The sequence below is a fragment of the Zootoca vivipara genome, chromosome 6 (genome assembly GCF_963506605.1).
Source record: "Zootoca vivipara chromosome 6, rZooViv1.1, whole genome shotgun sequence".
In the NCBI taxonomy this organism is placed as follows: Eukaryota; Metazoa; Chordata; class Lepidosauria; order Squamata; family Lacertidae; genus Zootoca; species Zootoca vivipara.
In genome coordinates this window covers 80,822,711-80,848,044 of record NC_083281.1, presented here as the reverse complement: position 1 = coordinate 80,848,044, position 25,334 = coordinate 80,822,711, and the positions used below count along the sequence as shown (strand labels likewise).

Genomic DNA, 25,334 nt, shown 5'->3' with positions numbered 1-25,334 from the left:
GCTTTTCCCCAGTATTGGGGAAAACCAAACAGGCAGTGAAGCGGGAAGATTCACGACAGATAGAAGAAAGTAAGAACATAAGAAGGACCTGCTGGATCAGGCCAATGGCCCCATCTAGTCCAGCATCCTTCTCTCACAGTGGACACCTGTGGGAAACTAGCAAGCAGGACCCTGCGTGCCAGAGCACTCTCCCCTCCTGTGGTTTCCAGCAGAAGCATGCCTGCCTTTGGCAGTGGAAGCTGAGGATAGCCATCGAAGCTAGCAGCCATCTCTGTTGTGTGTACTTCTTCACACAACGCAACAGTTAAACCACCAGAATTTGATCCCGTGAAAGGTAGTGCCTTATAAAGGGGATCAGACAAACTCATGGAGGAGAAGGCTACCCATGGCTAGAAGCCATTATTATTATGTACTTTCCCTCACTGTCAGAGGCAGTAAACCTCTAGGTTCGAGTTGGTGGGAATCACAAAAGGGGAGAGAGAGTTCTCTTGGCCTCTTGTCCTGCTTGTTGGCTTCCCAGGGGCACCAGGTTGAGCACTGTCAGAAGAGGATACAGGACTGGATGTAATGGGAGGATGGGCATTATTCCTGTTTATTGCTAGGATTAGTGGGATGTTTGGGTGAGTGCGTGTGTAAGGAGAGCTGAGTGCAAAGGTCTGATCCCGCAGAGCTCTTCTTGTAATCTTTACAAGCCGGTGAGAACTTCCAGCTGCCTTTCTGAAGCGAAAAGACAGAAGTAAAATAAATACTGTTCCCGTTGGTTCAGCAAGAAAAGAAGGGAAAACTCCACCCAGGAGTTTGAGCTGTGGAAGGGGGCATGAAACACACAAACACACACACCCCAAAAAAACCACCCATTTTTGTTATGCACTGCTTAGAAATATATTTCCCTCAGGATTTGGGACAATTATCTGGTTGTAATCGAAATAAATTCCACTCGTTGTTTGGGGTGTGTGGATGGGAACGGTTTCTTCTCATTCAGTTTCTCTATGATTGGTTGTTGTTTTTTCAAGTTTCCATGTGCAAATTTGAATTGAGCCTTCTGACGTATTCCCATAAGGCCAGCTGCTCCCATATAGCATCTGATTTCTCCCCCCATTCCCCCACTCGTGAACCCAACACACACACTGTGGTGCTCCATAAACTACCATCACCAGCCCATTAAAAAATTATCATGCCATCTTCAGCTTCGGTATTAAACAGCCAATAAATATTAAAAGCATGATAAATATTTTAAAATGTTAATAAGCATAGAGCTGTACCCTGCAGGTTTTCTTTAAAAAAATGATTTCAAAACTCCACATATATTTCTCACTGTTTTGATTGGGATATCTTTAAAAAGAGAACAAGATTGAAAGGTACCTACTTATTCCAGAGATGGAAAACATGGAATGGAGTGAAACTGAGAAGGATGTGGCTCTTTTGAGCTTTAGGCAACCATTTTCCACATTGACCTGTTTGTCACGGAACCCCTGTTGCAAAGGATTCTGATATGTAAGTGAGGTTGCACACCTGATTCACCTTTCCATGATGGTGTCATGACCCTGAAGTCCACAGGGTCACCGTGGGCTGAGGAGCTGGACCATGTTCCTGGCTCTGAGCTTGATGATGGGGAACAAGAGTTCATTGAACCTAAGACACCCCACCACATCAGGACTCCTAAAACCAGAGCAGGAACCAACACAGGTGGCAAAAAAGCCATCTGAGAAGGAATCCCTATCCTTATTGGGACAGGGGGGGGGGTGGGTAGGAAGGTGAGCTTGAACCACCTCCCTTCCGAACTGAGGCCTACATGAGGAGATGTCACCTCAGATAATTCTGAGGGTCAAGTTACATCTTCTCAGGAAACAGGCATCACCACACAACAAATATGTCATGAAGTATATTTGTGACAAGGCAATCTTTTCTTCTTCTTCTTCTTCTTCTTCTTCTTCTTCTTCTTCTTCTTCTTCTTCTTCTTCTTCTTCTTCTTCTTCTTCTTCAACAAAGCTCACTCTCATTCATGAGAGAAAATATTTTGTTGAGTGGGAGCCCTTTTGTCACAAAAAAGTTTATAGAGACCTTGTTCTTATGAGTGGGCAAACTCTTATGATGAGGTGGTCATCCCCCCCCCCCCCGAAAATAAGTATCTTACATTCATGTGGTGGAGAAATCATTGTGAGGGTGACATCCATTTTCTCGCAAGGAAGATCCTTGCCTTTCTTAAGGGGGCTTTTTTTGTTGTTGCTGAAGAAGCAGCCATTTTCTTCGGAGCAAAGACCCTTATCTTTCACGAGGAGACAATAATTTGTTCAAGGGGCAGCCAATATCTCTCAACCAAGTTCCTGTGCTAATCCAGTGCTAATCATACGTAAGAGTAGACCCACTGAAATTAATACACATAACCAACTTCAGTCCATTCATTCCAATGGGTCCGCTATGAGTAAAACATAGTTGGCATCAACCTCTTCTATAGATAGATAAAGAAGTACCGGTAGCTATTTTCTTCTCACAACAAAGTTCCTTATCTTTCAAGAGGGGGCAAATATTTTCCTGCAGCTAAACTGCCTCCTTTGAAGCAGCAAAAAGTGCCTCCTTTGATGGAAGACCAATTTTGACTCTGTGCATGTTTGTGTTGGAATTACCTACCTGCAGCCGGCGCATTGTGACGAGTGAAGTTCACCACGACCACCTTCTTTTCCGGTTCCGGCTCCACAACGGAGACCTGAAAGATCCTGCGTTCGTGAAGGCCGCAGTAATGGTGGTGGAGGTGGCAGGAATAGGTGCCTTCATCAGCCACTTCCAAACCGGATATCCTCAAGGAGAAGTCTCCCTGGGCGAAAGCCTTGTCAGTGATATTCATCTTTTGCCGGATAAACAAGGGGCCATAAGAGCGCCCCTCTCCAGAGGCATACAGGTCAATGAGTCGATCAGCCTTGTCGTGAGGCACCCCTGGGGGCTGCCAGTCCCAGTGGACCACCTGCTGATCCTCTTCATCATGCCGCTCGGTCCAGATTTGGTTCCGGTTAATACAGGGGAGTAAGACAGCGCTTCCCTTCAGGGCCACGATCACAACTTTCTCCCCATCCCAAAACTTCTGCGCTTCTTCGACTGTTGAAAGAACCACAGAAAAGATACATATAAACCCTACAATTCACGAGATACCATTTGACATGTGCTGTTCTCCAAGCACTGGGAAGTTCAGAGCAACCTTTGCTGTGCCAAGCCTATAGCTCCAACTCTCCTCACCAATATGCTATGGGGAAAAAAAGACATGGAAATAGGTGTGTCCTCCAACAAAGGCCCATATCTCCTAGAACTATGAGGCCACGGAGAAGCTCAGTTACCTTCCCTGACCTCTACTCAGTGACTTTAGCTTCTGGTCTTCTATGCTTGGTTCTGGAGTGTTTTATTGTATTTTGACTTGACTTTGTGTTTCCTAGACCAGGCATGGGGAACAACTGACCCTCTAAATCAGGATTTCCCAAACTTGGGTCTCCAGCTATCTTCTTTGGACTACAGTTCCCATCAACCCTGACCACTTGTCCTGCTAGCTAGGGATGATGAGAGTTGTAGTTCAAAAGCAGCTGGAGACTCAGGTTTGGGAAACCTTGCTCTAGATCAGGCATCCCCAAACTGCAGCCCTCCAGATGTTTTGGCCTACAACTCCCATGATCCCTAGCTAAGAGGACCAGTGGTTGGGGAAGATGGGAATTGTAGTCCAAAACAGCTGGAGGGCCGAAGTTTGGGGATGCCTGCTCTAGATGATGCTAGCCTTTCATCATCCTTGACAAATTAACCATGATGGCTGGGAGAGATGGGAGTTGGGAGCTTAACCATATCAGGGCGGCTACAGGTTCCCCATCCCTGTTTTAATCTGTCTTAATAAAAGCCAGAGCAACCACAGGAGGGAGTCTTCTTTCTGGAGAGTGATCCCAGCTTCCAAGAACCTTCCACCCAATGATGGGGAATTTGTGGTCCTCCAGATGTTGCTACCCTACAACTCCCATAATCCCTTACCATCGCCCATGATGGTTGGAGCTGATGGCAGCTGGAGTCCAACAGCACTTGGGGGGCTCCTGTTCCACATCTCTGGGCAAGGTTCCAGCCTGTGGTTGACTTTGCTGTGCGGAATTGCACCCACAGATGCTCAGAAAGCAAGACTTGAACTGGCTGGTGCAAGATGACTCAAGGTACTTTCCAAAGCAGCTTTAGATGTGAGCGACCAAAGCCATGTTGCCAATTAAGAACACATCTGTTGCTCCTTATCTTCTCCTCCACAAAACCAGGAGAGGAGCCATATTCTGAGCTATTGCACAGATGAATGGCATGACGGTACAAACTGAATCAAGCTTTTCCCAGCATAGTGAATCACAACAAATCGTGACAAAGCTGCAGCGTGTAGTGAGGAGAAGGTGTCAAATTTGGACCGGGAAGAGCAGAGTTCAAATCCCCCACTCATCTGAGCCATCTGCCAGCCTAGCCTCATTCTGAGTGCCCTTTTTCTGAACCTTTTCTAACGCTACCATATCCTTTCTGAGGTGAGGCTTACTAAGAACTATACTGGGCACAAGCCCATACAGTCTTTTGAAAAGTCCAAAATCTCCCTACTCCCTAAATCAGCCTTTCCCAACCTGATGCTACCACCCGACTCCAAATGTTTTGGACTCCATCATCTCTGATGAACTTTCTGGCTGCAGCTGCTGGGAATTGTAGTCTGACAAAAAGTGGAAGACGCCAGATAGGGGGAAGCGATCCTCCTGGTTGCAAAGGGTTTGCTAGTCCGCACAGAGAGGGAGAAGCCTGGAATTACCCTAGGCCTCATTTTCGGCACAGTACAGCTGATGCTCCTCTAAGCCCTTTGATGCAGCCTTGTGACAGGCAATGCTCTGATGCCCACAAACATCTTAATTACAGCTCCCTGGCCATGCATTTGCTCTGTACATGTGGCTGCCTCAAACAAGACTTGTGCGAGTTTACAAAAGAGGAACATGATGGGGAGCAAAAACACTAAGCACAAACACACACACACCCTCCCGCTTTCATCTTGCCGCAGATCTTTTACAACAACAACAACATTTACCTTCTTCGGTTACATCCAGTTGTATCTTCACAATTTCGTACAGGTGACAGTAATGGTGGTGGAGGTTACAAGAGTAGATGCCTTGGTCACTCCTGGAGATGTCTTGATTGAAATGCAGTAAGGAGAGAGGGAGAGGGAGAACTTTGGCATCCAGGCCACAAAAACATGGGGGTTGTAGCCAATGCTAGTCTTGCCCAGAGTTGACCCATCCAAGTTAATGGGCAAGACTAACTTCAGTTCCTTAATTTGCACAAGTCCACTATGAGCCAAACTTAGTTGGGCACAGCCCATCGGATTTTAGAGAAGAAAGGGACCCTGACGGTCATCTAGATCAACCCTCTGCTCAGTGCAGAAGTATTGCAGCTGCAGCATTCTTGACACATATCTGCCCAACCTCCAGTTAAATATATCCAGCTAAGGTGAGCCCACCACCTCCCAAAGTTGGTCACATGCCTTCTCCCAAAGCATCCTGGGAACTGTAAAGGTAAAGGTAAAGGGAGCCCTGACCATTAGGTCCAGTCGTGACCGACTCTGGGGTTGCGCGCTCATCTCGCATTATTGGCCGAGGGAGCCGGCGTATAGCTTCCAGGTCATGTGGCCAGCATGACAAAGCCACTTCTGGCAAACCAGAGCAGCACATGGAAACGCCGTTTACCTTTCCGCTGTAGCAGTTCCTATTTATCTACTTGCATTTTGACGTGCTTTCGAACTGCTAGGTTGGCAGGAGCTGGGACCAAGCAACAGGAGCTCACCCCGTCACAGGGATTCAAACCGCCTACCTTCTGATCAGCAAGCCCTAGGCTCAGTGGTTTAACCCACAGCGCCACCTGGGTCCCATTCCTGGGAACTGTAGCTTATCCTAAATAAACCAACAATCAGCACCTCCTGTGTAAGGATCAGTGGTAGATGATGAAAGGTGGGGGAAGGAGCTATTTCCCCCAGCTTCATCATGTTACAGTACTTTCTAACATGGAAAATTCACCACAAGGTGATAATTGGGCCCTCGTGTGGTGAGAGCTGGTATTTAGCAAGCCAAACTTCAAGCTCGCTCACGATGCTAAAGACCCCAGTTCTGGGATACTCCGTTCCATTCCCCCCTGGTTTCCCCTTACACTCAAGACAAAACACACACACTGATGGCTGGTGCTCATGGGGGCTGGTGGGGCTGCAGACAAGGAGACCAACAGTAGGTGGAGCTAGAGCCAATGACAAGCAGAACCACCCCTTGATGGGATGTGAGGAAGGAAGGTGGGGTTGGCAGGGTAGACTGGGACTGGATCAGCCTCCACTGTACACAGCTATGCGCTCCCCCAAAACAGAACTGCAGCTTTCTGTGGCCACAGAGCATGCTCAGCTCCCACTGGGCTGCTTTAGGCCCTGTTGCCAGTACTAACTAATCAGATCTTTTACATGATGAGCTACTCATTAATGCATTATATTTACACCCCTGCTTTGGCCAAAACTGGCAAACGAAAACAGAAACAAAATTAATACGTTTGAAATCACAAAAGGTCCTGCTTTATGATTTCTACTGATCCAGTGTTTACTTCTCTTGGGTTTTTAGAAATGCTGCTTTTGTTTGTTTTTAAAATATTTATTCTCTTTGTTAACTTCTGGTTTTTTTGTGGGGGGGGAGTGCTGTACTGTAAAAGAAAAAGAAGGATTGATTTGGAACATAGGAAGCTGCCTCATAATTGAGTCAGACCATTGGGCCCATCGAATTAGGTCAGCATTGCTGGCACTGGCTGGCAGCGCTACTTAGAGATGCGAAAAATGGAACCCGGTACCTTCTGCATGCAAAGCAGATGCTCTGCTACTGAGCTACGGTTCTTCCTGTCTGCTCATTTCATACCCAGGAGAGAGAGAGAGAGAGAGAGAGAGTAACCATCTTGGGACCTGGTACCTTTGACTACCAGTGAGAAGTTGCCATCCACAAATGCATTTTCCGGCATGAAAATCCGCCCTTGGTTGTAGCCGCTGTAGACTCGCTGATCCCCGGCCGAATACATGTCGCACAGTCGCTCAGATTTGTAGTCTCCATACTGGTTCCTGTACAGATCCCAGTGGACCACACGCTGGCGGTCATTCAGGCGGTCCTGGGTCCACACCATCCTGTAGCTCTTGCAGGAGAGGACCGTTCGAGTGCCCGCCTTGGCAGTGATGTTCTGCACAGACACTACTACGCTCTCGAGATTGGAAGCATCCACTGGGGCTGTCGTATGGGAGAGAGAGGGGGGAAGAAGAAGCCATGTGGGGAGATGCACCCGCAATCGAAAGCCTGTCTTTCTCTGCCCACCAGGACTTGAACCCACAACCGCATGGAGGCCAGCCTAAGAAGAGCCCCACTGGATCAGGCCAAACACCCAGCATCCTGTTCTCACAGTGGCCAATCAGATACCCCGATGGGAAGCCCAAAAGCAGGACCTGCTCTCCTCATATGTGATTCCTGTCTATCGGTGGTACACAGAAGCGTATTGCCTCCAGCAGTGGAGCTGCAACAATAGCTGTAATGGCTAACAGCTTAACCACCGGCAGCCCTAGCCTAGAGCAGATCATATCTCAGCTGTAAACTCTCATAGCGGCTCAATCCCATACATGCCTTATTTCTGAGAAGTCCCATTTGGTTCAATGGGGTTTTCTCCCAGATAAGTGTGCATGGGGTGTTAGTCCAGCCAGTGTGCTGTAGTGGTTAGGAGTGCTGGATCAGGACCTGGGAGATCAGGGTACAAATCCCCACTTGGCCATGAAGCTAACTGAGTGACCTTGAACTAGGCACACTCTCTTAGCCTAACCTCCCTCTCAAGGATGTTGTTGCTGCTGTAAGGATAAAATGGGGAAAGAGAGAGAACTACATATGCCACCTTTGGCTCCTTATAGGAGGTTATAAATGTAAAAATAAATAACCACTATAACAATTTATAAGGATTTTTAAGGTCATGGAGACAGATTCCTACCCCCACCCCCGATCTACACCAACCCCATAACCACCAGGCCCACAAAGTAATAAAGTTTTTGTGACATGCAACATGGTTTGATTGCAGTAATTATTACTATTACTATTATTTAGATTTGTTAGTCGCTTGTTACCAAAAGTTGCCAAGTGACTTACAACAAGTTTAAAAACATAAATACATTATTACACCATTAACATAATTCATACAAACCAGCTGAAGTTCATATGAAATATTTGTATTTACCTGAATAGGGATGGACAACAGACTCTGAAAGGAGAAAGGAAAAGGAAATATTAGTGACACAATAGGTGGATCTGCATTGATTACAGTGGTGCTTCGCAAGACGAATTTAATTCGTTCCGCGAGTCAATTCATTTTGCAAAAAATTCGTCTTGCAAATCGTGGTTTCCCATAGGAATGCATCGAAATTTCTTTTTTTGTCCATAGGAACGCATTAATTAAATTTCAATGCATTCCTATGGGAAATCGCGATTCGCATGACGAATTTGTCGCAAAACGAATTCATCTTGCGAGTCACCATCAGATCTCAAGACGCATTCGTCTTGCGAAAAATTAGTCTTGCGGGGCATTCGTCTTGCGAGGTACCACTGTAGTTGTGTTTCCTCTCAGGGATTTGACTTGTCAAGCCAAGACGCAGCCTCAAAGGGATGTTTGCCCTTTCCCCAGTAGGCCTGACCAAAATCCTGCTAGATTCAGGGACACAGATCCCCACCAAGCAGATGCACCAACTCTGTAGCCGTCAGACATGTCATCCCCAAAATTACCAGGCTTCCAACAGGACATGGGAATCCTGTAACATCAACCCGCTTGCTGATAACCTTCTGTCAAGAGGCCAACCTCACAGAGCCAGCCAGCTTGGTTTCTGTGTCGCCTTGCCATTTTGTGTACTAATTGGCATCTAACATGCTTTTAACTTACTGCCATTCATTGCTTGCGAATGACATTATCTGTTATTACGGATTATGTTAAGGGTCCTTGGAGGTTTTTTTTATGGAAAGGCAAGTTGTAGAAACTGTGGCCTTTTTCCAGACATTTTTGGGCTGCAGCTCCCATCACCCTTGGGTGTTGGCCATGCCCTTTGCAGCTGGGAGTCCAACGACATCAGGAGGGCCATACGTTCCGCACCCATGATCGATAAAGAGACTGGCTGGTACCACATTGCAACAGGTGTTTTTTTGCAGGTCTATTTGCTGTTCAAGAAATATGATCTCAGAGGTAGACCCATAGCTCAGTGGTAGACCTTCTGCTTTGCATGCAAAGGGTCCCAGTTTCAATCCCAGGCATCTCCAGGTAGGGCTGGGAGAGGCTCCCTGCCTGAAACCCTGGAAAGCTGCTGCCAGTTAGTGTAGACAACACTGAGCCAAGTGGACTATTGGTCTGACTCTGCATAAGGCAGCTTTGTTACGCTCCTTTCCAGGGCACAAGGCAGATCTGCCTGAAACCCTGGAGATTAGCTGCCAGCCAGTGTAGAAAATACTGAGTTAGATGGACCAGTGGTCTGACTCTGCATAAGGCAGCTTTCTACAGTCCTACAGTCCTATTTCATTTCTTTCTTGTGGTTCCCTCTCGCTGCACATTGTTTTGGGGATTACTGTGCTAAGGCCTGGCCTTCCACGTTTCCCAGTGTTTTTCTCACGGGTGAATCTCCTCCCACAGCGGACATTTTGGAAAAGGAAAAGCCAACTGTATAAGCAAAGAGTTCTTACTCCCCTCTCTGCCCTTGGAAAGTCTGGGCGTTTTTGGTTTGGTTTTTTTGTTTTTAAACAGTGCCGGCAGCAGATATGTTCCCATCCCAAATTACTGCTCCGTGGAGGAGGTCAGATTGCAGCCTTGGTTTTCGCTGGCACTGGTGCCAAGAAGCAATGAGGGTGGAATGCAGATGGGAATAATCACACATGGAGGGTTTTCAAGGCCTTCCTTTCTTCCTTAAGGAACTTGCAACAACAAAGTTTTTCTGGTGATGCTCGGACCTCCCTACTCTCCAACCCCCCCCCCAAAACACGAGCAAACACCCACACACCCACACCTCTGCGAGACAAAATGCAAGACAAAAAAAGTAGGCAATGCTCTCCCCCAAGAAACAGACAAGCCCCTCCCACAGCAAAAGAGCCCCCTCCCAACTAATTCTTAATTATATAATGGGGCATCAAGGGATGTTTGAAGGTGCCAATGTGGGTGTCTTGAGGGCTTTGTGTTGCTCATGGGTGCCACATTGGAAATGCTGGGGTGCTGTTACCCATATTCCCCCACACACACTCATGAGGGGCTAAAAGCAGTGGAGGCTGATACATCTGGGCAGATGGGGCAGGTACTCCCAGTGGGTACCAGCCACCACTGGGTAAAAGCAGCCAGAGGGGGTATCGGGGGGGTAGCTTTTAGTGGCGGGGGAAGTTGGCCTCATCCCTTACTCTTTGGCCTCATCCCTTCCACAAGCTCAACTTTGGAATTGCCTAATTTGTTACCTTGCATATTTGCAGCTCATTTCATGCCGTTTGCACACATGATTTATACCTGTCACATTCCCAGTTTGCACGCAGGGATCTTCTTGAATCACAGTCACTCACACTGTTTGCAGAATGGGCACTGGTGTCATATAATTCAGTGTTTCTCAACCTTTTTTGGGCCACGGCACACTTGTTCCGTGAAAAAAATCACGAGGCACACCACCATTAAAAAAGTTAAAAAATTTAACTCTGTGCCGCCCTATATTATAATTATGACTGTAAGAAACACTTGCCAAATATTGCTTTCCGGCTGGTCAGTGTTGTGCATTGGCGGCCGCCAGGCTCGTTTGCACTGAGCTTTGGGAAAGAGGAGGAGAAATATTGCTTTCCGGTGGGTCAGCTTTGTGTATTGGCGGCCGCCAGGCACGTGACAATGCAAATCGCCCTTCTCGTCGCCGCACGTCGCGGCACACCAGCCAGCGTCTCGCGGCACACTAGTGTGCCGCGGAACAGCGGTTGAGAAACGCTGATATAATTTATTATCCAAATTTACTAGTCACTTGCCACACACACAAAAGGTCTCCAAGGGACTTACAAAAACATTTTAAGAGCGTAAATTAAAAAAAATCTGTTATTAAAAAAAATGCAACCACTTTTTCTTTTTTTAAAAAATTATATAGTACGAAGAAGCTTAAGCTGCAACAAAATCATCATAACTAACAAACATCCTTCTAGTCCATCAAATGCCTGGAAAAGAGGTCAGTTTTTCCGTACATTTTATCCAGTGTGAAAAGCTAATGTTAATAAAGTGTGCACTATGCAATTCGGCATTGCCAGAATTACAAGCAAAGGCAAACTCTTATGTGCTATTTGTTTCAGGTGTTGAGTGGATAGCTGAGCAGACAGCACGGGCATCAATGGGGAGAGGCAGCTGTTTCCTTCTCTCCGAGGAACTACCGGTGTAATCCTCAGATTCCCAGCTTTCATTAAAAAGAGAGAAAGTAACTGTCTTCCCATTTTTGTGTGAGAAACTAACTTGCTCCCCTCTTCATTCTTTTGTTTTAATTTAATTTAATTTGTACACCACCCCTTATCTGTAGATCTCAGCATACTTTTTCACTTTGCCCTACTCCTGGAAGGGGTGTTAAATGTGCTGCAAACTGTAGCTCTGTGTGGTCATCACCTTTTGCGAACTATAGTTTCCAGGATTCTTTTGAGGAAGGGAAAGCCGTGACTGTTAACCATAGCTGCCAAGTTATCCCTTTTTTTAAGGGAAATTCCCTTATGCTGAATAGGCTTCCTCGTGAGAAAAGGGAAAACTTGGCAGCTATGCTGTTAACGTGGTATAACAGGGAAGTTGTTGGCCAGCCAACTCCCATCAGCCTCAGCAAGCATGTATAATGGCCGGAGTCGTAGTTCAGCAACCTCTGGTGGGCCGAAGGTTTCCCACACTTGTGATATAAGCAGGGGCGGTGTGGCCCGTTTCGCTGCTTGAGATGAAACAGGAAGTGCCACCCTGCCGCTACCACCTACCTGCTCCTGCCACTGCTGCACGCCCTGCCACTGTTGGTGCTGAAATTGGCGCCAGCGGCGCTGCTGCTTTACCACTGGAGGAGGAGGCAGGGCACATGCAGAGGTGCCGCCTAGGGGGCTTCTGCCGCCTGAGGCAATGACCTCACCCTGCCTAATGGCTGGGCCATCTCTGGGTATAAGACGACTTCAAATGGATGGTATGGATGTGACCTGAGTCTCATCATCACTGCTTCAAAGTCATGACATGGTGCCTGCCTTTTCAGATACAGGAAGTGGCAAGGCCCTTCCACAAGGCATGTGTGTGAAAACACACGTGCTGTTTCTATTTTTCAGGTTAATGCAACAAATGCCAACTACCTCGCAGATCCCATAGACCCAATATCTTACAAATCATTACAAAATAAAAAATAAATATAATTGGCTGTCCTTCCAAAAAGCAGGAAACTTGCCAGATGTGCCTTTTCATTGGAACAGCACAATCCTTGAGCTATGAATAGCATTTAACCCTGCTTCTGGGCTGTTTTATTGTGCCAGGCTTACCTACTAGCACGATAAAAGACCACCCAAGTCCTAGATCTCCTGCAAGGCTGTGACATGCTTGCAGTGCTATAACTAGCTGCCTGCAGTTTTCAACAACTGAATCTGCTTTACTGAATTAGGTTACAAGCACAGGGAAAGGGAGAAGCTGCAACAGTTCCCGCTTCTGCCCGTCCTGCTGCCCTCGCTGAGCCTCTGAGCAAGCTATATCTGACAGCTTGAAGACACACCAACTCATTCCATCCTGAAAAGAAAACCATTCACCAATATGTGGCATGGCATTTTGATGTCCGTTTGGGCTTCTATCCAGGCAGAACCCAGGGCAGGTGATCCTATCGCCCCAGCTGGCTGAAACAATTGCCCGGTTGTTAAATGTTCTGAAAATGTATTCAAAGACTGGTTGTACTGCAAAAAAAAAAAAAGGCTTTGCAAATATCACCAAGGATCAGTCACAGCACCTGTGTTCTGTACCAGGAAAACAAAAGAACTGGAGGCAAGGGGACCTCTGAGTTTGGGCAGAGTGCTTTTTTCTTACCACCTGTAAATAATGTTTGCCTAGTGCTTTGTGTATGTTTTAAACTGCCCTGTCCAGACACAAAAGTGGTGGCTAAAGAAAGGAAAGGTGTAGAGCAGGGGCTGCCAACTTTTGGGGGCCACCAAGCACATTTATGGAAATTTCAGAAAGTGACGCGGGCTCCCAGGGCCGGCTCTAGGGCTAGGCTGGGTGGCGTGGGGCGCCAGGGTGCCGGGTTGGCAGGGGGCGCTGCCCACCAGTCGTGGGAAGAAACGGGGTGGGGGCGCCGGAGCGATCTGCGCACCACGGCGCCAGGGCGCCCGACCTGCTTAAGACGGCCCTGCGGGCGCCAGTAACAAAATGGCTGCCCTGGAGACATGGCCTAACCCAAAATGGCAATCACATCTAAAAGTGTGGGGGAAAGAGACAGGGACACAAAACCGTATAGATGTGCCCGCTCCCATCAATGGAGAAAAGGCACCTCCATCCGTCACTGTCACACTTGTACACAAGAGAGAAGCCATTGGCACCACTCCAGAACAGATGTGTGTGTGTTCACTCCTGGCACCCAGTGAAATGTGGGCATGTTAAAGGGGACATGTTCCATGCAGGAGAGGCTGAGACAGTGCAAAGAGTAAGGAAACAGACTCATGCATTCAAAAAGAGGTCTTCTTCAAATTGAGGAGTGCCCTCTGACAGCTCTTCCTTTAGAGGACTCTCCTCTAAAGGAGCACATAGCCATCCCAGGTTCAGCACACCCTGCATGTAAGATGACCTAGTTTCAATCTTCTGACAGGTCTTACCTGGAACTTGGGTAGCAAAGCTAGGAGGGTCCGAAGCCCAGGAAAGATGCTATCAGAGTTGACAAGAGCTTGCTGGGTCTGGGAGGGTGGGGCTCCTTCCCTCCTTTGCCAAGCCAGCCAAGTGCCTAAGGAAGCCCTCGGGCTGGGATGAATGAGCCCAGGTGCAACAGCATCTGGAACGGTACAAGGGGGCCACCTCCTTCCCTGCCTGCCTCTTTCTTGAAACATCTGCATATTCTGGTGATTGCCAGACTGTCGGCATTTTGCATGAAGAATTCAGGTGCACACCAGAAATTCAGATTTCAGCAGTTAAAGTGGATTGCAGCACTTTTTCCCCCAAGCACAACCTACCCACTTTAAAAGGAAGACTTTTGGGGGTTGAGAAAGTGATGGAGAAATGCACTGGAAAATTTAGGGGGCAGGTGACAAAACGATTAACGGGAGGACCTGCAAACACCCCCCCCAAGCAAATCAGGAGGAGTGCTCATTGCCATTTAGCTGACCTGCAAACAAATCACAGCAAAGACCAGACACAGCTCAATAAGGATGCTCAATAAGCAGGCTGTGTTCAGGAGCTTATATAGACTAACCTCTGCATTACTTTTGTGCCAGCAAATTGGGATGTTCAGTAAAAAGGTCATCTGCAGGAGCTGATAGTCTAACCCATGGGTAGGCAAACTAAGGCCCGGGGGCCAGATGTGGCCCAATTGCCTTCTAAATCCGGCCCAGGGACAGTCCAGGAATCAGCATGTTTTTACATGAGTAGAAAGTGTCTTTTTTAAAAAAATGCATCTCTGGGTTATTTGTGGGGTATAGGAATTCGTTCTTTTCCCCCCTTCAAAATATAGTCCAGCCCCCCAAAAAAGGTCTGAGGGACAGTGGACTGAAAAAGTTTGCTGACCCCTGGGCACTCTGCAAAAACTTGCAAATCAGAATGAATGCTCAGTAAAGAGGTTATCTGCAGGAGCTGATAGTCTAACCTCCACGTCAGTTTTGTGCTAGCAAATTGGGTTGGGTGCTCAGTGAATTGGTCATCCGGAATAGCCTTCTAGCAGGGTCATGCAAGAATTCAGCTTGGATCAGGCCCATGCCCAGTGCACATTGAGCTGTACAGAGGATGCTGGTCCACCCATTCAGCTCTGCACCTTTCAGCAGCTCTCAACTTGCCAATTACTGGAGGGAGAGTGGTTGCCTTAAACACTCAACTTTTGGGGTCTTCCTAGAAAAATCTTGATTTACTTTCAGTATGCCAGCAACTGTTCAACACAGCTCAGTAATATATAGGGATTGGTAAATATGCAAGTTTCGGGTTCTCCATTTCTCATTTTTTCAGTCTTCAGTTCCACATCAGTTTGCAATTTAAGAAAAGGAAGAATCCTCATGAAAATGTACTATCTGCGCTTTCCGGAAACAACTGAAGATGTTTTTGTTCTAACAGGCTTTCCCAGCTGGATAAATGGGTCATTGCGACAAGTTTCCACTTGTTTGGGTTTTCAGTCTTGTTTTTCAATGTATTTGTTGCTTTTCTTTTAGAATGTTTTTAATTATACGCAAATCACCTTAAGATGGTGGTTTAAAAAGGTAAAGGTACCCCTGACCGTTAGGTCCAGCCACGGATGACTCTGGGGTTGTGGCGCTCATCTCGCGTTATTGGCCGAGGGAGCCGGCGTACAGCTTCCAGGTCATGTGGCGAACCAGAGCAGCGCACGGAAACACCGTTTACCTTCCCGTCGGAGTGGTACCTATTTATCTACTTGCACTTTGACGTGCTTTCAAACTGCTAGGTTGGCAGGAGCTGGGACAGAGCAACAGGAGCTCACCCCGTCGCAGGGATTCAAACCACCAACCTTCCAATCAGCAATCCCTAGGCTCTGTGGTTAAGACCACAGCGCCACCCGCGTCCCAAAGATGGTGGTTTAGAAGGCGATTAATAAATCAGTGGTGGTGGTGGTGGTGGTGGTGATAACCCATCAGCATTTCCTGTGAAAATTTCTCCTAATACGCACACACATTTCTGAATGCAATTTTCCCTGATACAGACATTTTTGCGAAGCAAGTTCCCCTAATATAATGCCTCTTAATGTATACTTAACCCTAGTATATGCATTTTTGCACACATAAATTGGCTGGAGAACTGCATTGCAAGATCCTGAGAAGGATGAGTTTTGAAGAATGGCTGCATTTTGTTTGTGTGTATTGTTTTGGAAAGTGTTAATTAAGCAAATTCATCATTAAATGCAAACGGAATCCAATTTCTCCTTCGTCTCTAGTAATTTTCCACTAGGCTTTCCCTAGGCAAAGTCTCTTTGCTTTGGATGTATTTGCGAAACCTCATTTAAAAAAAGAAAAAGAAAGTAGCAGCAGCAGCACACTTTGCAGCAGAAAGAGAGGGAAAGGCTAAAGAGATTTTGGTATAAAAGAGTGTTATGTAAGACTGAAGAGTCCCTGGTTTTCAAATCCCGAGTCAACTATCCATCCCATTAAGGGATCTTGGGCCAGTAACTATTTCCATCTCCCAGAAGAATAAAGGAATGGAAAAGACAGATGCTAAAAAACTTTTAGCAGACCAGTTTTGAGCAGACTGTAGCTATGTAAGCAAGCTTTTAGGTTATACAGAATACTTCACTGGCATGAGTAGGAACTCGGTTTAAGTCAAAACTTTGCATCCTTCTACAATGACAAATCTTTTCTTTTCTGAACTTTCTTTAACAAACTCTTCCCTAACTCACTCAAGCCTCACCATTTGTAGTATTATGAGAGTCTGCTCTGCATCAATCATTAGCTTCTGTTCCACCCCTGATCTGTGTGCCCACTATAGAGTATTAAAAGTTGCCCAATTATTGTAAGGATTAAATGTGAGCTAAGAAACTCACTGATAGAGGGAAACGCCATCAACAACAATGCCCTAAATGTTTTACCAGTGATAATTAGGGCTGCTCCCACAGTTAGCTGATTAATCTACAAATACAAATTGTCTAACATTTGTATCAGTCTGGCTTTTGACCCCCTCCTCTTTTGACTTGCCATGCTTTGTCTGATTTTAAACAATACTGTATGTAATATTTGGCAAACCTCTCTAACATACAGCATACTTTATAGATTGTTTGTTTTTACAGATGGGGAGTTGAGGCAGAGGGGGTGAAGAAAGAAAGAGAAAGACAGAGATGCTTTTCCCCTGAGTCCAAGACAGGAAAAAAAATGAGACACCTTTGCAGGTAGCTCTCTATCTACACCACTTTGCTTCCCCAGGTGTTCTAAGGTCGCTGCAATATTATTATTTTTACTGATCCTGCTTCTTTGCTTTTAACAGCAACCTAACACAGAGAAGACCCAACAAATGAAGCCTTTTCTTACCACTCAACGCTACAACCGGAAAAGCTGCATCTGCTTGATTTTTGCATTTCGGGCTGTGTTTAATGGCATAGCAGCTAAGCCAAAACAAAAGCAACAGTATTTGTAAGTGAAATCCTACGCAATTTTCACCTCAGTGATACAGGACTGATTCTTCTGTCCGCAGCATCTCCATACAGTAGTGTGTGCAGAAATTAAATCGGTGCAGCATCCCCAAGGATGCAGATGCAGTGGTGAGGTTTGGCCTGTGGGATTTCTGCCTGCTGTGCTTCCTCCAAAATATTCCTAATACAAGCAGATAGTGCTGGCTTTTCTGCAAAAAAACAACAACTCTGGCCTCTACGGAATTCTTCCTAGCAGCCCACCTGAACAAAACTATTATCTTTCAAATAGAACTTGTTTTGAAACTTACCTTGCAGCAGCAACAGCAACAGGCCCAGGAGGAAATTGGTTGCGTGCTTCATGTCTCCTGCTTGCTCTACCTTTCTTTCTTTCTTTCTTTCTTTCTTTCTCCCTCCTTCCCTGCCCAAAAGACAACCTCTTTCAGTTTGCTCTTCCCTGCTCTCCTTCCTTGCTTGAAAACATGATCTCATCAGTTTACAGCCCAGCGAACATGGGCATGCAGCAGTCCTGCCCCCACCTACAGGTTTTTTACTTCTTGCCTTCTTTCTCCATTCCCCCCCTCCTCTCTTCTCCCCAACACTTCGCTGCGCAGCTTCAACTTCTACATAACACACGGGCTCTCTGAACAACACTTCCCCCTGCAAGGAGCTCCCAAGCCCCTTTTTGATGTTAACAGAGCGAGTTTTTGCTGGCCCCAGAGTTCCAAAAACAACCTCCCACCCCACCCGCCTCCCTCCTGGGTATGGGATTAATTTTCTCGGGCATTTACAAAATCCAGCTGTTCTTTCCTCGCCTTGACATTCTGCCAGATGTCTGCCTGGGTTCTGTTCCTGTTTCTGTACTGTATTCCCTTCTCCTTGCTTTCTGCTGTTCTTCCTTTCGCTTAATTTTGCAGCTATTACAAGATCACTTGGAAAACACTCACTTTTGCCGCCCTAACAAAGCCCTACTGCAGCCAGGGTAGCCACCGCGGTGACCTTCAGATGTTTTGAGCTACAACTCCCAAGAACACCATTTGGCACAGCCAACGGTCAGGGGCGCTGGGAGCCATAGTCCAAAACATCTGGAGGGGGCCACATCTGCTATTCTGGCCCCAGGCATTCGTGAAATAACAGTGCCCCTTCACTCTAATATTGTTTGACACACAGACACAACCGTTTTTTACAGCTGGCCAGACCCCTCCAGAGACCCAAGTTCCTTGGGATATGAGAGTGGTGGAGAGACTGAGGATGGTTTTGTTAATATTGGTGTGTTTTGAAATGAACATTGATAGGGGGCAAGCGAGTGCCTATGTAATGGAATCCTAAACCTGACGCCTCTTTTCACTGTATCTGCCAGGGATCTCCACTACAGCAGAACAACAGAGGGCCTGTCCACACTTCGGCTTAATGTGGATTGTGAACCTGTTGTGTGTCCCCCTTGTCCATGTGGCATTTTCCTCCACACCTTCCTCTTCCTAAATCCGGAGATTCCGTACGCAGTTGAAAACCCATTTGGGTTTTCAAAGCATAGGGAATCTCTTGCTTTAAGGAGGAAAAACTGTGGGACAGTAGCAGTTGGAGGAAAACAAGGGGGAATCAAAGAGGTTCACAGTCCACATAAAGCTGAGGTACTGACAGATCCGAATCGTATTGTGGCAGCCTTAAAAACAGTATCAGTTCCTGCTCCCCTGCCCTGCCTCTGAAAAGTAAACAGCATGCCTTCCCCTCCCTTGAAAAGCTTCTTCTTGGCCACCAGCTGCAAGCTCAGACTTCTGTCTCATTTCCTTGGTACGTTCCAGATGTCAAAACAGTTTTCTCACCAATCCCACACCAAGGAAGCTGCTAGTAGCCACAAGCCATTAAAAGCAGCAGCCTTCCGCATGGTTGTTAAAACACTCTCATTTCACATAAATTGCTTAGAAGGTACCTACACATTTTGCTCCACAACTTTCTTCCCAAGAGGGGTAAAGACTTAGGACTCAGCTGGCTTGGTAAAGAAAAGGCTTTTTATATGCATTGTACAGTGGTACCTCTACTTACGAATTTAATGCGTTTCGAACGCACATTCATAAGTCGAAAAAAATTGTAAGTCGAATCCCATAGGGATGCATTGGGAGAAAAAAATTGTAAGTAGAAGCAACCCTATCTAAAAATTCGTAAGTAGAAAAAATCCTATCTAAACCGCATCCAAGATGGCGGAAGGAGCTCCATTCATAAGTAGAAACATTCGTAAGTAGAGTTATTCGTAAGTAGAGGTACCACTGTACAGTATAACACTGTGACATCAGATGGCGCTGTGGAGTTCTTTTCCCCCCAACGAGATTCTCATACAGTACGTACAAAGCTTCCAACGCGTTTTCCTGAAACACTTCTCTTGATATGTCTAGATCCAGCCTTACTCGTATTCCTTTAATGGAGGAGAAGGCTATCAATGGCTCTTTTTCTTCATGCAGGAGAAGGCTGTCAATGGCTACTAGCCATGATGGCTATGCTTTACCTTCAGATAGAAGCAGCACGCATGTGAATATCGCAGGAAGCGAGAGTGCTCATCTGCTCAGATCCTGCTTATGGGTTTCCCATAGGCACATGGTTTGCCACTGTGAGAACAGGATGCTGGACCAGATTGGCCTTTGGCCTAATCTAGCAACTAGGCTCTTCCTATATTCTTCTTTGTCTTGGATTCGAGTTGATTTTACGCATGGGCTGTTGATGTTTTAAACTCTTTCTATATTTACAACCTGCTTTTTAAAGAATGTTGTTATTGTGGTTGTTGTTAATTCAATCGTTTTAACTGTTTTTTATACCTGTAGCTGTTTTATATATGTTATTATATTGAAAATCACTTCAGTATGCTTCTTCATGTGCTGCAATTCATAAACAGCACCAATAATTAGTTTTCAGGGGAGTGGGTATTGTTGAATTGCAATAGGTGCTTTTTCTAAGTGAAGCCATAAAACAGGGGTTGTAGCCAATGTTAGTCATCCACACCACCACTATTATTATTATTATTATTATTATTATTATTATTATTATTATTTATATTTATACCCCGCCCATCTGGCTGGGTTTCGTCAAACATTAGGAACTTCCCAATACAGGGCTGCCTTCTTAGACTAGACTCATTGAAATGAGTAGGGTAACTTAGGTCCATTGACTTCAATAAGCCTACTTTGAGTGTGATTTAGTAGGACGCAGCTCTAGGTTTCTAGTGCACATGCCAGCTGGGTCTGAGGACGAGAAACCTAGAAACAGATGAAGGGGACGAGTGGGAAGTTCGATTCTGTCTCCCAGCATCTGGTTCTCAGGAGCTGGATCCAGGCCATAATGTTTTCTGGAGTTGGAAAGAGGAGAGGAGCTGTATCTGCGAACTCTTGGCCATGTTGCATACTCTCCTGTTCAGGGAAGTTCTGATTGTTGTTGTTGGTGTGTGTGTGTGTTTTTATATAAAAAACACGATTTGCTAATCTAGTGTAAACGATTCCATGTGAAAGGGTCCCTTTTCCAACAGCAAACATTCCTCTACTCTTTGTGTGATCACCAGGAGCCGCGCACACACACACACCCCAAGAGGCGGCAGCAGAGGTATAGGAAACATAGGATGACTTGAGTGCTCCTGGTTTCCAGAAGGCTGGCTGGGTAATTCTCCCTGGAGGAGAATGAAAGGCAGAAAGGCGGAAGTAACACTAGGCAAAGCTCTGGAATCTATAAGCACTGCTGGCTACATTGCGGGCTGAGGGGGCCCTTGCTTTGCTTCACTGCTGCTGTTGTAGGTTTTCATGCTGTTCTTGGCCAGCACGGCGATTCGGGATGTATGTCAGAGCAGAGGCCCTGGGATCATGTTTGGGGAGGTCATGCAAGACAGACATGCTGCAAGGTCTGAAAGGCGGAGCAGGCCTGTCTTTCCACGCATTCAAGAGGAAAATGCAAAAAGAAACCCCCAACCCAAAATAGGGTATGTTAAAACATTTGGCTGCGTATCCAACTAGGTTTTACTCAAGAGTAGACCCACTGAAATTAATGGACTTAAGTGGGCGATGACTAGCACCGAGTGCAACTCGTTTGTAAAAATATTTACTTGATACTGACACGGTGTTTTGCAAAATACAGAGTGCAGTGTGGTGGGTGGGCAAAATGGATCTAGACACATCAAAAAAAGCATTGTAAACTTCATAATGGGAAATCACGGTAGCGAAAGACGGCACTCCACAGCGCCATCTGGTGCCACAGTGTTATAACACATATAAAATGCTTTTTCTTTACTAATGTAGCTGAGCCCAAGGGCTAAGGCAGGCATCCCCAAACTGCGACCCTCCAGATGTTTTGGCCTACAACTCCCATGATCCCTAGCTAAGAGGACCAGTGGTCAGGGATGATGAGAATTGTAGTCCAAAACTTCTGGAGGGCCGAAGTTTGGCGATGCCTGGGCTAGGGCTTTCTCAGTTCCAGGGCCGCAAATCCTTCTGTCCAACCTTCTGGGAGCTACATGCCAATGAAAGGTGGGGCCAGAGACAATTTTTAGCTTTGTGTGGTAGACTAGTTTCTACACCCAGACCCCTTTATCCTCCATCTAGGGCAAATAAGGGGCATTATCAGAGTTCAAGGACACCTTCCAGTCCTGCAAAAACATGCAAGTGCTTTTGTGTTTCAAACAGTTTCTCCAACCTGAGTCACCATTTTGCTCCGTACCCTTGCTGCTGAATTTTGGGAGTTTTACTGTAAGTCCATCAGTGAATTCCATCAAGAAATGGAAACGGGAGGGGAAATTGCAGTTGATCCAATTAGCTGAAAGCCTGCCCATATTTCATGCATATGATTCTGGGAGATGAGATGGAAACAGTGGTGTAGTGGTCTGGGACCTGGGGGGCATAAGACTCAGCATAATAGGTACACTTTTTAGTCACTATATGCTCCAAAGCGCAACTGAAGGGGCTTCAGTTTCAAATGACTGGGATACAAGTTCTGCTACATACAATTGAGCTTCAGAGAAAACACAACCTGAGCCGCTCCGAAAGAAGGTATTGTAGCCCTCCAAATCATCTGCCCATGTACGTGCACAGAAAATAGCAGATCTAGCTGAATGGCAGCATGTGAGATCTGCACCGATGGTTGCAATGCACTCCTAATTATTGTTATTATTGCATCATTGTAAAATTATAAGATTATTGTATAATCTTAGAAGGGGGTGTCTATGAAGGGTCAATAGTGTGAGCATCATGAAAGGATGCTGCACTCTGAATTTGCCACTACACTACTGGATGCAGTTATGCTCTGTCCACACAAATTATTTTACATGCATTAGATACAAGGCTATCCCAAGACATTTGGCTGCCTGAGGCAGAACAAGAAAAGGGCACCCCTTCAATCAAAGAGCTGCATAGCAGCCAAGGCTGACCAAGGAATTTCGGCACCTGCTGCAGAAAAATCCCATAAGCATCTCTTCCCGTAAGTAAAAATAATGTAATAAGAAGTTTTTAAAGCACTGGTTTTCTGCTCTTTCATGACACCCATAATCAACTGTCCTGTCTCACCCTGCCCTATGGTTGAGCCAGCCCTGTTTTAAGCCAGTGTGGTGTAATGATTAGAGTGTTGTACTATTACCTGGGAGACCAGGGTTCGAATCCTCACTCAGCCATGAATCTCACTTGGGCCAGTCACTGCCACTCAGCCTAACCTACCTCACAGGGTTGTTGTGAGGATGAAATGGGGAAGAGGAGAACCAATTATATACCACCTTGAGCTCCTTGGAAGATAATGGTAGTACATAAACTAATTAACTAAATAAATAAATAATACCCCAACTCAAAGAGTTAACTTCAAGAATGCCAACATTTCTGGAAAAGGCAAAACAAGGCTGCATATACACTGTACAATGAAAGCTGAGAATCTTGCTCCCTCCCCAAGAATCTTGGGAACTGTGGTTTACCTAGAGCTACAGCTTCCAGTGTTCATAACTACAGTTCCCAGGATTATTTGGGTGAAGTCCTGCGCTCTCAAGGCCCAAAACAGAGGGAGTCCTTCACCAGATATCAGACCATAGGGACAGTTGGAGCAAATCTTAGGACTGCTTGCTGGTGTCACACGCCATCAAGCAACATCTTAAATTGAATCCAGCTAGCAAGGCTGACACAGAAACTGAGGGGACCTGGTTCCTTGAGCGGCAAAGGCAAAATGACATGTAGCCGCAATTACAGGCTTGCAAGCTGCAACCCTCTATTATTCCCATGACTTCACCAGGCCTGGAATCCCTGATGGACACCGTGTTACAGAGTACTTTCTGTGTTCTAATTACCATCTACTACAGCCCCTGATTAGCCCCGCACAAATGAGCGCCCCATCCACATGGAAGCCTCCCCATGGCAGAACCAACAATGCAGATGTACGCATGCCTACTCAGAAGTCAGAGCCATAGACTTCGGCTAGTGGAGCCATATTTATACATAAGTACATAGGAGGGAAGGGAAAGGAGATGTGGCCCTCCAGGCCTCTTCATCTGGCCCTCAGAACTCCCCCCAGGACATACAACACCCTTCACCAGCCCCAGCTTCACATCCTCCTGGAGTGTTATTGCAGAATGTGTCCTTGAACTCTGATAACGATTCCTACTTACTTGGCTGGAGGACAGTGCGGGTATCTGAGTGTGTGCAGAAACTAACCAACTGAAGAAGGGTGAAATTTGCTTTCTTTGCTCTTGTCTCTGGCCCCAGTACATTTCCCCATGACTTTCACAACAGCATAAAGTACTTTAAAAAAACAAAAAGTGGCATTGTTGTGCTGGGGCAGGAAGGCACTTTAATCTACTTTAACTGTGCAAACCTAAAGTTCTGGCATGCTCTTGAATTCCTCCTGGCATAAAATACTGGCACAGTCTTGAGATCTTGCTGCTTAACTATTGTTTATTATCCCCCATCAATTGATTCCACAGTCCAGATAGTCATTTTCATTTATACACCTTGGGATGGAACAGCACTCTCAAAATTCACTCTTCTCCCCCTTTTGGCAAGCGTCCTCTTTATGAATTCCTGGAATTAATAACAAAACCATTAATAGGAACCAGTTAGAAAAACAGAAGACTTGCCTAGGAAAGCAATTTTTAAAACCCTTCTAAAAGAAAGGAGTTATATCCAGACATTAACTTAGGAAATTGTCTCTCCCCTCCCCCCCACTTGTGTGGGTGCATAAAATTAAAAAGATATAAAGAAAAATGCCTGGTTGGTGACTGCTATAAAAACCTATACTGTTATATAACCTTTTCAAAAACAGCTGGGAGGAAAGAGTGTTACAGCAGGGGAGTTTGGTATTTGCTTTACTATATTTCGGTCGCATACCATTTGCAAGAAAATGCTGTTTAATTTAAGGCCAATAGCCCATCCATACCTCTCCCTAATGTGAATTGTGAACCCTTTGGGCTTCGTGCTTTGAGAATCCGAATATGAGAGCTACATCAGTGGCATTGGGAATCTCTGCTTTTAGGAAGGAGAAAGTGTGGGAGAGCAGGAGTTGCGAGGAGAATGCTGCACGGACAAGGTTCACAATCCACATTAAACCAAAGTATGGTCTCTCTCTCTCTCTCTCTCTCTCTCTCTCTCTCTCTCTCTCTCTCTCTCTCTCTCTCTCTCTCTCTCTCACACACACACACACACACACACACACACACACCAGCCACCACTGCCAAAGGACATTCGTTTTTATGAGTAGAAGGAACACCCCTTATCAGACAAATATTTCATCCTCAAATAGGAGGGTGATTACTAGCTCCACAGTTAGAGGCAGTAATGCTTCTCCATAAGGTAAAGGTAAAGGACCCCTGGATGGTTACGGTAAGTCCAGTCAAAGGCAATTATGGGGTTGCGGCGCTCATCTCGCTTTCAGGCTGAGGGAGCCAGTGTTTGTCCAAAGGCAGCTTTCTGGGTCATGTGGCCAATATGACTGAACGGCTTCTGGCGCAATGGAACACTGTGACAGAAATCAGAGCGCACTGAAACACCGTTTACCTTCCTGCCGCAGTGATACC

General features: G+C 46.1%; 1 protein-coding gene across 1 annotated transcript in view; it reads right to left on the bottom strand.

The window, feature by feature from the left end:
- Positions 1 to 18,039, bottom strand: part of MXRA8 (matrix remodeling associated 8) — a 28,208-nt gene extending 10,169 nt beyond the window's left edge. The window contains exons 1-5 of the mRNA XM_035119669.2: positions 17,632 to 18,039; positions 8,260 to 8,283; positions 6,966 to 7,274; positions 5,063 to 5,164; positions 2,629 to 3,090 (exon numbers count right to left, since the gene is read on the bottom strand). Of these exons, the coding sequence (XP_034975560.2) occupies positions 2,629 to 3,090; positions 5,063 to 5,164; positions 6,966 to 7,274; positions 8,260 to 8,283; positions 17,632 to 17,812 (1,078 nt within the window). The 5' untranslated portion in view covers positions 17,813 to 18,039. The remainder of the gene's footprint in view (positions 1 to 2,628; positions 3,091 to 5,062; positions 5,165 to 6,965; positions 7,275 to 8,259; positions 8,284 to 17,631) is intronic.
- Positions 18,040 to 25,334: the final 7,295 nt, after the last annotated feature.